Source organism: Urocampus carinirostris, chromosome 14, assembly GCF_059441175.1.
Source record: "Urocampus carinirostris isolate Australia breed hairy pipefish chromosome 14, RoL_Ucar_1.0, whole genome shotgun sequence".
NCBI classification, from domain to species: Eukaryota; Metazoa; Chordata; class Actinopteri; order Syngnathiformes; family Syngnathidae; genus Urocampus; species Urocampus carinirostris.
The window spans coordinates 30930806-30946525 of NC_142362.1; the positions used below are offsets into that span (position 1 = coordinate 30930806).

The 15720-nt window shown below is 41.3% G+C and overlaps 1 protein-coding gene across 1 annotated transcript in view; it reads left to right on the forward strand.

Annotated features, from left to right (window-relative positions):
* The window catches only part of arhgap6 (Rho GTPase activating protein 6), a 54384-nt gene extending 40576 nt beyond the window's left edge, over nt 1-13808 (forward strand). Inside the window, 9 exon segments of the mRNA XM_088352473.1 lie at nt 1141-1196; nt 1263-1413; nt 1499-1647; nt 6823-7002; nt 10800-10897; nt 10978-11183; nt 12885-12959; nt 13103-13321; nt 13324-13808. Of these exon segments, the coding sequence (XP_088208599.1) occupies nt 1141-1196; nt 1263-1413; nt 1499-1647; nt 6823-7002; nt 10800-10897; nt 10978-11183; nt 12885-12959; nt 13103-13321; nt 13324-13577 (1388 nt within the window). The 3' untranslated portion in view covers nt 13578-13808.
* The last annotated feature ends 1912 nt before the right edge of the window (nt 13809-15720 follow it).

Genomic DNA, 15720 nt, shown 5'->3' on the forward strand with positions numbered 1-15720 from the left:
AACAGAAAATATAAAGAAGAATAATATAAAGAAAAAAATTATAGAGTATGGTACTTTTGTGACAAACGCTTGAGCCTCTAAATCAGTAATGTCAAACATAAGGGAATATTATCAGACCTGCCATAAAGTTCTGTGTTTGTCAGAAAAATTATTGGATGAGTTTTTAGGTAATTTATATCAAAAGTCATGATTTTTAAACCAATGCAAACTAAATGCCCTCTCCGCCAGCTACAGGGCAGTGTTCAGTTTGTATTAGGTGATCCAAGTGTAAAACTGGGGCGGCACGGCGGCGCAGTGGTTAGCGCGTGTGCGGCACAGTTCTAAGGTCTTGGGAACCTCCTTTGTGTGTTCAAATCCAGCTGCCGGACTTCCTGTGCGGAGTTTGTATGTTCTCCTTGTGCTTGCGTTGGTTTCCTCCGGGCACTCCGGTTTCCTCCCACATTCCAAAGATATGCATTTCAGGTGGATTGGCCGGTCCAAATTGTCCCTAGGTGTGAATGAGCAAGCGAGTTGTCTGTCCCTGTGTGCCCTGCGATTGGCTGGCAACCAGTTCAGGGTGTCCCCTGCCCACTGCCTGATGATTGCTGGGATGGGCTCCAGCACCCCCGCGACCCTACTGAGGATCAGCGGTGCAGCTAATGAGATGAGATGAAGTTTAAAACTGCATCACTCAACTGTTAAAATAAACCATTTAACACATGTGATGCCGAAAATAAAAATTCGTTCTCCCCATTGTTTGTAAATAAATGTGTTTGGAAAAGATCCCTTGCCATCCATGATTGTAGTATGTTGGATCGGTTACTAATGTACTTAAATGATAAAACGTTATTATGAAAATAAACAATTTGGAGTTGACATTGTTTTACAGATGCCTCCCCTCTCAAAATTGAAAGCCTGGATCTGGCCCCAGAGCCATATTGATTTGGACATCCCTACTTTAAATAGTGTTTGTTCTTTGGTTGCAATGTATAGCCGAATGGAATATTTTATGAATAAATAAAAGTTTCTACTTTTTTGAATGTTTTTTTTGTAACGCAACCCCTGCGACAAACAAGGAATTACTGTACATTACTCTATTATTTCCCCCTAAAGTTCTTAGTCATTAATGAATGACGCCAGAGATCTTTATCCTCTACGTAGGTTTACAGACGGTGGGGATTTTCCGCGTGGGGAGTTCCAAGAAGAGGGTGAGACAGGTAAGACGTCAGCAATCCAACAGATCACAGCATGGGCGACATATATTCTGTTTCCCTTTCATCAAGATGCGTGAAGAGTTGGATCAAGGATGGGAGTTCCATTTGGACGAGCAGCATAGTGTTCACGATGTGGCGGCCTTGCTCAAAGAATTCCTTCGCGACATGCCTGACCCTCTGCTGATGAGGGAGCTCTACACAGCGTTCATCAACACAACCCGTGAGTCACAGGCACTTAAAAGACACAGAAACAAAAAGCAAGGCATCGCCTGTTGAAGTGTTGCCTTTTTACACTTGTGACGCAGTATTGACGCAGGCAGAGCAGCAAAAAGCCATCCAGCTTTTGATCTTCTTGCTTCCTCCATGCAACTGTGACACGTTGCAACGCCTCCTCTGCTTGCTCTCCGCCGTGGCCTTGAATGCTGAGGATGCGCTGGATGAGGACGGGCGAAAGGTAAAGAGGGCGCTCTTCATTTTAGTTTCTCTTTTCGAATCTCAATTGTATGGGTGTTAGAATCCACTTTTTTTTAAGAATTGATAGGTTTATTTTTAAGTAGACATTTAGAAAAGGAAGAGAAGGCATTAATACATTTTGAACTTGCAAGGAGAACAAGAGAGGACCCAAACCTCCTTTAAGTAATTCGAACCTGTTATAAAAGACTCCCCCCCCCAGCCCTGTCTTTTTAATGAATCTAGTAGGGTCAACAAAGAAAATCCACTCTAAAAGCTGTGAATATCATACAACAGAAACATTATTACCCGATAGCAGTGTCTGAAACTCATGTCAAAAATTTACCGGACACCAGGACATACAACTCTGAGAAGTGGCCTTCCCAGCCATAAAGTTACCTGCCCCATTTTTCACAACTTGAAACACACTAAAACGACTAATCGCAAAAAAAAAAAACATTGTTGCAAAGTATATAATATAACAGAACAACACTTTAAAATGAAGGTTATTATAAATCTACTAACATTCGGGCGGCAGTCGCTCAGGAGGTAGAGCGCTCGTCTTGGGATCATGAGATTGCAGTTCGAATTCCCGGCTCCTCCAAGTTACATGTCGAAGTGTCCTTGGGTAAGACACTGAACCCCTAATACCCCCAATAAGCAGGTTAGCGCCTTACATGGCTGCACGGCCGCTATTGGGAAATGTGAAGCACACTGTAAAGCGCTTTGGGAAGTCTTCACTTAAATAAGCGCTATATAAATGCAGATCATTTCATGTCATATGACATCGCTGTTTTCCAACTTCCATCACTATGTACCTGTATTTATTCATCTTCATTCATGCAATGTTTGCGTTGCGTTGTCTGCTACGAGCCATAAGAACTCCTCTTTCCCCAATACTTTTAATGTACATTTACGTTTTGTAGCGTCAGTCATACATTTTGTTAGCTTCTTTTGAATCTTTCTTCTGGGGCTAAGGTTTTGGCTTGATTCCTAACCACTTTACCGTTTTTCTTCTGTTCTCTGTCCGTTTACTTTGGAAAATGATATGTAAATACATGACCTTATAACGCTCGAGAAAGTCTGGAAGCACGAATTTATTCGATGCAGGCTTTGATTGGCTGCCGAATATGCAAATTGCCAAACCACCCGAAATTTCCAAACCGAACGAAAATTTCGAAATTGGAATAAAGCAAAAGTTTGCTTTAGGAAAAAAAAACTACAAAATATTTTTTTTTTTCTTGAAAAAGTTGTCGGCCACCCGGGAGGAAACGTTTTGTAAGTTGTACGCCCCGGGCGTCCAGGCAGGCGTTATTTCAGACACTACCGATAGTAACAATAATGGAAACAATGCATCATAGTCAAAGTAACGGACCACTTAGAGGAAAGAAGAGGAAGGAAAGCTCCTTTTACGGTTATCTATATTAAAAAACAAAAACAAAGCAATATAAAGTAAAAGCAATTTAAGAAAAATTCAAGTTTGAGTTTGTCATCAGTCATAATAATGCAATTAGTGCATTTTATATATTTATGTTCGTAAAAACTAAAGACATATTCTATTTTATCATTATAAGCAAAGTTCCTCTCAATTATATAAAACTAGCTAAAAAGGAAAATCAAGGATACATTCCCGCATATTCCTTACAAGTGTACATCTTTAAACAGCCCAATAAACAGTAAGTAAAAATACACAATCTCTGAATGGTACTGAATTTCTTGAATTAGTTTTGAAACTAATTGGAAATGGAAAGATATTCACTGACTAAAGTGATCCCGTTTTTAAAATTTGAAGTAGCATTATTGTTTTGAATTATAAATCAACGTAATGAAATCCTGAACTGAAATGCTTATTTGATACCTTAAAACTGACTTGAAACCCGATTTGAAACAAACCCAAGTTTGTATCCATACTTGAAAAATGTTTTACTCATTGGCATTAAATGTCACTCTTTTTTTCTTTTTGCTAAATTTCAAACATGTTTTTCCCTTAGTTAAAGAATAAAACGCATTCCAAAAAATCAGCTGAATTGTCTACACTCTCTCTTTACGGATTGTTTTGCTGATTTTGGCTTGAAGCTATTCATGCCATTCGTTGGGCGTCAATCCAGTATTATTCTCTTGAATAGGCTGGCTTATTTACAACATTTGTATTAAATTTGATTGCAATGCAAGTCAGGTAGCTCTGTCATAAGATTTATTTCCACAGTACATGACTATGAACCTTGAATTGTTATAAATACTAACTCCCCTTTCTCCAACTTGCATAAAAAGTATAATTTGTGTTAAGTATATAGTCTAATAGACACGAAAATAGGAGAGAATAAATTAATTAATTTTGAACTTGCAATAAGAACAGAAGAGAACTATACAAAAATTCTCAAGATGAGAACATTCCAAGCTGTTCGAAAGGACCTTCCCTAAGCCCTTTGTTTTTATTATATCCTAGGTTTCATAAAGCAGATCAACCCTAAAATGTGTGGAAAACAAAGAAGAGCAACATGAATGGCCAGTAGTGACAGCAATGTAAACAGTGCCTAATAGTCAAAATAATTAACAACACTAAGGAATAATAGTCACAATGACGCCTAAGCAATCTTTTTTCAGTTGGCTAATATTAAAAACAGAATAAATGTATCAATTTTCTTCTTGTGGGAAAAAAACAAAGGAAACTCAACATGTTGCCGCTGCCTTGACTTAGATTAATCCCAGCATGCGTCATGTTCAGTCGATGCCTGCAGGGCAGCTCTCGCTGTAGTTTCAAAAAGATCGTCATCTCCGCAGCGCAGCAGAACTTCAATACATCTCGATGAGAAATGTTTCGGGGCGATGATTTATCAAAACGACAAGGAAGTACATTTCTTGTCGTCTTGAATTAATTGCACCTCGCGAAGAGTGAGCGAGCATCTGATCATCGCTTTACCTCCAATCTCTACTTCTCCTTGTTTGCCTAAAAGAGGGTCAATGTCACCGCTACTGATTAGATGGAAATAAACGGTCGCAGAACAGTTACTTTGTCTGTAATTAACCTCTGTGCAAGGTGTCACCGGGACGTGTGTATGTGAATTAAGGAGCGTGGGTAATGAATCATATTGGATGTAGAAAACTTTCCTTATTAAATAAGTAGGTCCAGATTGCCTCGGCATTGATATGAACCACTGATTACACACTATTAGCCAGTTAATGATTCACAGTTAACGGTTCACACATCCCTTAACTGCCTGGGTTGTCGGGCACCACTTCCAGTTGTGTGTCTTGGGTAAGTACAACCTGGTGGCGCCCGTCCGTCTCTGGACCTTTTTTTGAGTTCAAGTCTGCTTCCTTATATGAAACAGATAATACCTATTGTTACTAGTAGCAGGAGAAACCTCCTGATCTATAAATTAAGTTTTTGTGCTGGATCGATAGGTAATCCTCATTTATGAAAAAAGTCCATGTAACGAGGAAAAAAATGACTAGATGGCTTGACTTGTTGTATTTTGTTTGGGGCTGAGGTGTGCACCTAATCAGAAGCTTTGGTCTCACTATCGCCTTACCCTTTGAAGCGAATAGTGTGCCTCACTCTGCATCTGCAGACACTCAGCATAGTAATACAGTAAATACTAATTATATTATTATTATTATCCATCTATTCATTTTCTGCACCACTCTTCCTCAGTAGGTTGGTCGGGGTTTTGGAGCCTATCCCAGCTTTCTTTGGGCAGTGGGCAGGGGACACCCTGAACTGGTTGCCAGCCAGTCGCAGGGCACACAGAGACAGACAACTCGCTTGCTCAATTACACCTAGGGACAATTTAGACCGGCCAATTAACCTCACATGGATGTCTTTGTAATGTGGGAGGAAACCAGAGTGCCTGGAGGAAACCCATGTAGACACGGAAAGAACATGCAAACTCTGCACGGGCAGATCATGGTAGTTGGAATTGAACGCAGGACGTGGGGCATCATGGGGCTCCGTGGGGCTGCGCGCTAACCACCCAGCCGTCGTGCTGCTCATAAATACAACCATTCAATATATTTTTCAATTTTATATTTACATGTGCCTCACCTGCCAGCGCTGGTCACTGTTAGGAACTGTAAAATTAAATAACAGTTGTATATGTTTTAAGCCTTTACCTTTGCTATTTTTTCAATGTAAACCAAGACAAAATAAAAAGTCCCTAAGGTGCCATTAACAGCTATAGCAGTCACAACAAATCAAAATGTATTTGTAAACCCTTTTTAGGCTATGAATTGACACTTAGAGTGCTTTATAAAAACATTCAGTTTACAATAAGAAAATAAACTCATTCTTTCTCCCCTAACACCCGGAAACATCAAATAAACAGACACAAACACACAATAATTAAAAAAATAAAAACAAAGTGAATAATGATAATACAAATTAAATGATAGAATAAATTAAATTTATATCAAGGCACAGACTAAACCATGTGAGAAAAGGGAAATGATGAAGGCTCATCCATACTTCTACCACAAGAAAGATGTTCAGCCATCCAACCACACCCTATTGCTGCAGAGCCCTCACCTCCCACATGAGAAAACACTCAAAGTGATTAAAACATACACATAAACTGAAATACATTATAGAAAAAATGTAAGGTAAAACGGATTGTTTAAATAAAAATGATCCATTAAAAGCACATCAGAAAAGTGGGTCTTGAGCTTCTATCCATATCTTCCCTTTTCTTACCCTAAAGTTTAACCATGCGTATACTCACCACACAGGGCCACCTACACACTTTCGATTGCTGGATACCGGAAGCAACACTAGGAAATTGTGATAACAACACGACAAAGATCTGATCAATGCCACTCTTGCCATCTGACGGTTATGTATCATACTAAAATTTTCCCAGAGACTTTATACTTTCTGATGAGCACCGCCAAACCCTTTATCATGGTTTTTAAAATAAAGGAAAAATGTACGTTTGGGCCTGCTTCTGAAAACGAATTTATATGATATGAATTGGGCAGACTTGTTGAGAAAGACGGCAACCATTTCAAGCATTTACAATTCACTTTACCCAAAATTCAAGCCTTTTTCAGTCCTTGAGAACACAATATTAAAATTCAAGCATTTCTAAGAATCTGAAGCACTCATACAAACCCCCTATTCTATTCTATTCTATTCTATTCATCTTTAAAGTGTTGCAAATACACCTGTCGTCTATGTTCTCAGAAACCAGGAAACAAGATGACCTCATTAAATTTAGCCACCATCTTGGGACCCAACCTATTACGCAAGCAAAAAAACCCTGACAAGGAGTTTGCTGTCCAGAGTTTGGCCCGCGCCGAGGAGAGCAGCGCCATCATCAGCGTGCTTCAAAACATGATCAATTGGTGCCACTCGCTGTTTCTGGTGAGTCATGCTCACTGTAAACTATTTACAATCAAAAGAGCGTTTTTTTTCCTTTTAATGGCACGCAGGCGCCTAACGAAATGTAAACAGCAACTTTATAAGTTTTTACGAGAATACTTTTATAGTCGCTGATAAACAAAGCAGAACCTCAGTGAAGACTTAGCGGCGCTTCATTGGTCTTAAATTTGATTCTGTTGTGGCGAAAAGACATTTTGCATATTAACACAGTGACTGAGTTTGTATCACAATGTTTAATTATGAATCTCATCAGGGCGAACCTTTGCTTAACTAACGGGTGGAACGTGACTGATTTGCTGAGTAACTTGTATGAATGTTGCCGTCCAATACAAAACATAATAAAAATAATACAATATTTTCATTTTCTTACTGAAACGAATGTGCAATTTTACGGTAAAAGCAGACAATTTCGCAGGAACGATAGTGTATTTATTGTAGAATTTGTTGTGGATTCAAATTAAAACATTATTTTTCTGTGTAGAGTGCTTTCATGCTCATGCTTGTGGTTTTCAGTTAGTGTAGTATAAATATGGCGAAAGTAAGAAAAGGCCCGTTATAAAGTCGAAATGCCAACACAAACCCCAAAAAGATGAAAAAAAGAAGAGTTCATTTGATCATGTTTAAGAAATGCATGTACTTGCACGCGCCACACAAGCAGCTTGACAGCGGAAGGCTACAATGATGATTTAAGCCAGAAGATGGTGTCAGCAAGTAGAACGTTTTCAAATTCCTGACAGCACCTTTAATTCATTGAAAAAAATATTGATATCAAAAATACATGAACGATACATAAACATGCATTAAAATAAATACTCAAAAAATACTTCATAACGTTAATCTCATCTAGAGGGAACTGACATGATTGTCCACCCGTTTGCAGCTATGGGTACGAATTTAAAACACTTGTGAAAGGCTGTGCAAAATAATGAGAAGAGAAGTGGTGCAATCAGGTCACTTTAAGTCTCCGTAGTTTGTTTTCTTCCTACTGATTTGTAGCACTCATTATTGGTTGCACCACAAAATACAGCAGTCAAATAACATACAATGAACGTTTAATTTTTTTGATTTCACGCCTCTCAAAAGGTTAAATAACAAGTATAATTTACTAAAAATACTAAAAAAAAGTCATTATTCATCTGTGAATTTATGTCAATATGCTATGCTAGCCTCCTCTGTTCATATAAATATTTCAGTTGAAACTTTATGTAAACTGTAGCTAAAAAAAAAAGTTTGTCTTACCTTAATCTATAAATGAAGTCTATGCCTTGAACCTTTTGAATAAAAAAATCAATAAAATGGTATTCCTCCGTTATGAAATACGTTCAAGAAATGAGAAAGAAATTATTACATTGGTTGATTTGCTGTTAGCTTGCTAAGTTTATCAAAAATTCGAATGTTGTTAAAGTGGGTAAATCAGAATTCTTGGTCTCACAATCGCCTTCTGCCATGAGGCAAGAAAACTGCGTGCCTCACTCTGCAGATGATACATACTAATTTTACAGTATTAATGATAATACAAATTATTATTAATATATATACCGGAGCCATATCCCCCTGGTGGGAGGTGGCTAGAGTCAAGAACACATTCGCATTTCAGACTCTTTCTGGGAGATTGATACAGAGGAGGGGATTCCCAGCCCCCTTGCGCAACGCAATTGATGTGTTGGAAGTAACCAAACCCCCCAATTCCGAAACCCTAATGCTAGCGCCAAGCAGGGAGGCAATGAGTACTAATGTTATAAGTCTTAGGTATGACTCGGCCGAGGCTTGAACCAGCAACCTCCCAGTCTCGGGGCGGGCGCCCTACCCCTCAGGCCACCGAGCTGGTTATTATTAATAATAATTAATAATAATCCTTATGACAATACGTATTGTCGGCCACCATTGAATAGTTGTGTGCCAATGCCAGAAGTACTGATCGATGGTAGGTTTCAAACCACAATTGGTGTGAGACAAGGATATATTTTCTCCAACATTATTTAACATCTTTATGGAGAAGATCGTGATCTTAGCCCTGGACCAACATGAAGTCAGCATTGTGGCATGGAACGTCACTGACCTCTGTTTTACTGATGATATTGCCGTACTCACAGGGGAAAACTCAGAGATCTGGTCATTTGCCTGGACAAAGCATCTGTATGGGATGGAAATCAGCACAAAAAAAACAAAAATAATGACCAATAACCCCGAAAGTATCAACCACCAAGAGCTTGAAGCTATCATCAAATTTAAATTCTTGGAGTTCTCATATCAGAACAGGGTTCAGAACCAAGCACTGGTTACTTCAATCTTCCTCTACGCTTGTGAGACATGGACTCTCACAAAAAACGGTAAAAAAAAATTCAGGCCATGGAGATGCGATGCTCTTGAAACTAGGCACCAGCTACTTAGCCCATGTGACAAACTCAACGGTGCCCATCACTAACAGAGGGCACATTGGTTCCTATGAAGAACTGTTGGCAACTGTGCGCATATGAAAACTGCAGTGGTATAAATAGACAGATTGATACTTTATTCATCCCCGTAGGGAAATTCACACTTCCAGCAGTTTCCTTTGTTGTTTATTAACAGAAGGCCTTTGGGGTGCTGTGCTGTAGTTTAGCAACAGCGGAGTGGATGACATCACAAGCTAGTCCCAAAGTTCGACGTCCCTGCAGCAGATAGAAATCTTTATGCCCAGGGTTACACCACCTCGTGTTGACGTAGATAGCGAGTCCACCTCCTCTCCGCTTCCTGCAGGCTTTCATGTCTCTGTCTAACAGCACTAAAGCTGGATAGCTCCAGGTAGTTCCGGGTATCTCCATGTTAGCTATCACCAGGATGCTAGACCTGAGCCACGTTTCCGTAAAACACAGCAAACTGCACTCCCTGTACGCTTTGATGTTTTTCACCAGCACAGCCAGTTCGTCAGTCTTATTTGGTAGAGAGTTCACATTTACCATAATTACGGACGGTACCGAAGACTTATATCGCCGCAAGCCGCTTACCTAGCTCCGGCTCTCCATCCACGATAGGGCCCCCTCATCACGCCGGCACGAGAGTTCTTCAGGGCAAGGAGTTGATTCCTCGAATAAAAGTATTTTTGTGCGTTAAAACCCATAACGATAGGATAGAAAGTAATCCAAAGTGTAGTTGTCAAACGCGACGAAAAACACAGGAGATAGAAGCAGGCTCTTAAAGCAATAAATCACAAACGATGCGAAATAACACGGAGCTGCTGGAAAGGCTGCCGCCCGCAGCAGCGCCGCTTTGATCTTATATGATATGGTCATGTCACAAAATTATCAGGACTGGTCAAAATTAAAATCTCCAGGTCAAAATTCAAGGGGGATGGAAGTGAGGAACACAGAGAGAACTCGGCCAAACAATATCAAGAAATGGACTGGTGGCAACCTTACCACGACCCAAAAACAGGCCAGGAGCTGTCAACAGTGCAGAAAGCTGCCCAGAGTTGCGTCCTCACTGGTTTCCCGACGACCCACCTGATTTAGGGATCTGTGAACCATGATAATATGAAAATTCAGTGGTTTTGAAAAATAATGTATTTTAGATATCACCTTTTAATATAGTTTTTATTTTATATTTGCATGGTGACAGGTGAGGCATGTTCTCAGAAGCCTCCTCTGAATGCACATCACTTTGAATCAAATATGAGTCTAGTATTTTGCGTCTTCTTAATTTGATCATTTTAGCCAGTTAGAAATACACAAAATGCTCATCTCAATTGTAGTTGTTTGCTGTTTTTAGTAATAATTTTATCTAACGGTGTCCCGATTCAGGTTCCCGCCGAACTGCAGAATGAGGTCCTGCTCAGCCTCCTGGAAACTGATCCTGACGTTGTGGATCACTTGCTCCGACGAAAAGATACGCATTACTCGTGGGTGTCACCCAAGCACTGCTTGTAGCTCATCTGTCCTACTTTGTATTGTGTGGCATCCATCTTTTTTGCTTGTTTAGTGATTCAGGCCTGGTTGCACCACATGAGTCCTCTCTGATGGAAAGGTTCTCCTCCAATGAGTCCATGTCCAGCGGTGAGGCATCTCCTTACGACAACAGCTCTCCTGTCTTGTCCGATCGACTCCTTCTGCTGGAAGACAACCAGACGCTCTCGGAAAGACATTCTGAGACGGGGTCTACTGACTCCCCAATAACTTTTAGTACAGGTAAAGTTTAAAGGGACACAACAATATTTGACCAGTCTATGTCGCTGGATCGTCCAACCGAGAAAGACCACCAAAAACATAAAGCTGTGGCAACAGACAACCCATTACGGCTTTCTGGCAACAAATTTCCTCATTGATTCTCTTGGTTACCGCGGTGACAATAATGATAACATGTGGAAAACAATGTCTGTTTTGTCGAATGGCAAATATGATGAGAAACAGTAAACATAGGTGGCCACAATTGTGTGTATACAGTTGCGCAAGTTTGGGCTGTTCCAGTGCTACTGTTCTGAAAACGATAACAATTTTATCATGTTTAGGGTTTGTACAGGTGCTTGAAATCTTTGAAAATGCTCGAAATGAGTCCGCAAGGATTAAAAGTGCTTGCACATTGGGTGAAGTGCTTGTAAATGCTATGCCATGGTTTTCAACAGGTCTGCTAAAAATTACGCTGACGCTGCTCCCTGGTGGCCTTGCTATGCGATTGCATTTTTACTTCCTTCGCAATTAACGGCTGTTGGCATTTAAAACTTGGCATTTAAAATGAGACAATCCCTCAAAATACTCTGATGTAAACTATGGTTAGTGTAGATTCTTGACTACAATCCTCTTATCTTTATGCACATTTTAAACACTGCGGCTTAAACATTATTCCTGCTTTTTTTTTGTGGCGGGGTAAAAAACATTTTGCCCAGCAACAGCAGACCAATAAACTGAATGAGCTCACAGAGGCCCACTTAAATGTTATAATTAATCACAATTTACTTCATTAAGCATCAAAAATGTTTGATAATTTTGGCGCTTGGATGCAAATTTATCAAGTGTGGGAGACCGAAGAAAACGTCAACCTGCCCTTTTCCGTGACTCATGCGCTCTAAATATAAACACCGCAGTGCATCTGAAAACATTTATGACGCACTTCTAGAGAAGAAAATAAGCGATATATTTGCCAACATTTTCCGTGTAATACATAAATGAGCAAAACAAGGGGTTTTATTCTGTTTACCTACTCACGATATTTCAATTTTTTTCACCCACAAATCAAGTCTGAATTGAACAGCAGTGGATGTTATCGGTCAAAAACCTTACACTTCTTTTTCTGTATTATTGGAGTCATTGTCATGTCGTTGGAGTTTATTTTATTCCTTGAGGAATGATGACACGCGAATGCATTCCATTACTGCAGAAACCACCAATAACAGCGGCACAAAAAACATGTCTGTGTTGCAATCTGGCACTATCCTCAACAGTATAGTTGCCCTGGTGCTGTAGTCTAGAAATAGAAGGTTCACATTGACGCAACCCTCAGTCGAGTTCTCCTTTAGCATCGCAGTAAATATGTGCTTGTTTTTGTAATAGCTCCAGTAGTCTGCATCTTGAATGGTCTCAATATCTGAAAAACTCTTCCAGTAGAGCTGAAAACTGCTTCAGGGGTTCAGGGGCCTGGTGCCGTTGGCATTACGTGGCCAAATATGTCTATTTCAAATTCCTCATACAGTTGGTGACATGTGTTCTCCGGACTCGAATCTGTGTCTTTGAATCTGATGAGGCTTGTACAAAGACAACATTGAGTTTAGTTTGTAGTCCGGAATCTACGGTATGTCTTCGGTAAATATTTGAGGTTCATTTATAGTATTTATTTTTCATTTAAGTAGGCACAGTCATTAATCTTTTTTTCTTTTTTCTGTATGTGCATTAAAGAATCCCTGGAGGATCACTTCTGGGACTCCTGGCATCCACTCTTCAGTAACAACGTGATTGACCTTAACATCACTGGTAATACCGACCTGGAGTTTTTTCTTTGGATCAGCACCTTTTATCTTTCCTTCCTTTCGGAAAATGAATCTGCACTGATTCCTCAATCATCAAAGCACACGGAAAGCGCAACCTTCAAACGCCCAACGTCTGTTTTCTTTCAGGCTCCCTCGGAGACGTGTCCGAATGGAAGCCGTTCGGCTCGTCGGAGGGCCCGAGCGGTCGCCAAGGAAACAGCCGGCTGCCCGTCAGCCACTCGCACGGCTCATTGGACGCTTCCGGAGGCAGGCCACGCCCCCCAGTGTCTCACGGCAGCGACGGCGATAGCCTCGCCCCCCAGACGGGACGCGAACGGCCGTCTCCTTCGTTACACGGAGCGCCGTTGGCCAATCGGGTGCCGGCAACTCGGACGACCTGGCAGACAGAACCAGACGCCCTGTCGAGTCTTTCCTCTCTGATAGAGGAGATTGTTTGTTTCGACCTTTGAGTGAATCGCGTGTTTGTCATTCCACGCCTGCCATCAGTCTGGCACACCACAATCAGAAAACTGCAACAGAACTCGCCTCCGCTAAAGAAAACGGTCATATTTGGAAGATTCTGACAAACAAAGGTGATGCACTTCCTGAGACTTTAGTGTGACTCATTGTAATCAATTGCTGAGATGTAGAAAACTCTGAACCCATTTCGATAGTTAAACTATATACTATGTATATATACAGTACAAACATGTATTTCCCTGCATTTATCGTCAATTTATATATGACATTTTTGTTTTCAATGTCTACATTTTCAATAAAGTGCATTTCTGTTTTTAAAACATGGGTTATATATTGAAAAACTTCATATTCAGCCTTGAATTTTCAAATATATTGAACACGCTTTGCAACCACTTTTGCATGGGGAAAAACGGCAGTGTTTGTACACATTTTTCATGGCCAAATTCAAGAACTTTTTAAGCACTTTCGAAGCCTATTTTGCACTTTCTCCAGTACCGATAAAAGAAAAAATCAGGTGTGAATCATGTATTTTGCGGAGGCACAAATAGCTCTGATTTACATATTCAATTTTTAATCTTGTGTGTGCATTTTTTTAAGACATACGATTTTAACATCTTAAATAAATCATGAATATATGTGTTTTGGAGACAAATCTCTCCGAATATAAATGTTGGTTAAAATGACGCTTATATGTAGATTGCATTTTCAGTTTTTCCCTTTACAATCGTAAATGCTACCTTGATCTTTTCGATAATAAATATCCATAACTGATACATAATCTTTGCCATAAAACACATTCCAGAGTGCCCTGTTTTAAGTGTAGCATGCACCTGTCATTTTATGGGTAATATTTTGACTCACAACAGGTGGTAAGCTTTCTCTCCTGGCTTTGATCTCTGGCAAAACTAACATAAAATGCGACAGAAACAAAATGAAAATAAATCCAAACAGCTTGCCAACATCATTTTTGCTGTTCCATGTATTTTGTTACTCCCCAAGGCTGCACAAAATTTAGTAATTGTATTCATATTTAGTTTCTTTTGTCTTTTATTAGCGTATTTGGTATTGGAGTAATCCAAAAGTAATTGAAAGTAATCAAGTTAAAGTAACCCTACCCAACCCTGGTCGCGATATATATCCATCCATCCATCCATCCATTGTCTTCCGCTTATCCGAGGTCGGGTCGCGGAGGCAGCAGCGTTAAAAGGGAAGCCCAGACGTCCCTATCCCCAGCCACTTCCTCCAGCTCATCCGACGGGACCCCGAGGCGTTCCCAAGCCAGCCGAGAGACATAGTCTCTCCAACGTGTCCTGGGCCGCCCCCGGGGCCTCCTGCCGGTGGGACATGCCCGGAACACCTCCCGAGGGAGGCGTCCAGGAGGCATCCTTATTAGATGCCCGAGCCACCTCAACTGGCTCCTCTCAACGCGGAGGAGCAGTGGCTCTACTCCGAGTCCCTCCCGGATGACTGAGCTTCTCACCCTATCTCTAAGGGAGAACCCAGCCACCCTGCGGAGGAAACTCATTTCGGCCGCTTGTATCCGGGATCGAGTTCTTTCGGTCATGACCCAAAGTTCATGACCATAGGTGAGGGTAGGAACGTAGATGGACTGGTAGATCGAGAGCTTTGCCTTTCGGCTCAGCTCCCTCTTCACCACGACAGACCGGTACAGGGTCCGAATGACGGCAGACGCTGCACCGACCCGTCTGTCGATCTCCCGTTCCATCCTACCCTCACTCGTGAACAAGACCCCAAGATACTTGAACTCCTCCACTTGGGGCAAGACCTCCTCCCCGACACGGAGGGAGCATACCACCCTTTTCCGACTGAGAACCATGGCCTCGGACTTGGAGGTGCTGATCCCCATCCCGGCCGCTTCACACTCGGTTGCGAATCGCTCCAGCGAGAGCTGAAGATCACGGGCTGAGGAAGCCAACAGCACCACGTCATCTGCAAAAAGCAGTGACGCAATGCTGAGGCCCCCAAACCGGACTCCATCCCCGCCAAGGCTGCGCCTAGAAATTCTGTCCATAAAAGTTATGAACAGAATCGGTGACAAAGGGCAGCCCTGGCGGAGCCCAACCCTCACCGGGAACGAATCCGACTTATTGCCGGCAATGCGGACCAGACTCTGGCACCGGGCATACAGGGACCGCACAGCCCGGATAAGACTGTGCGGTACCCCATACTCCCGAAGCACCCCCCACAGGGCCTCCCGAGGAACACGGTCGAATGCCTTCTCCAAGTCCACAAAACACATGTAGACCGGACAGGCAAATTCCCAT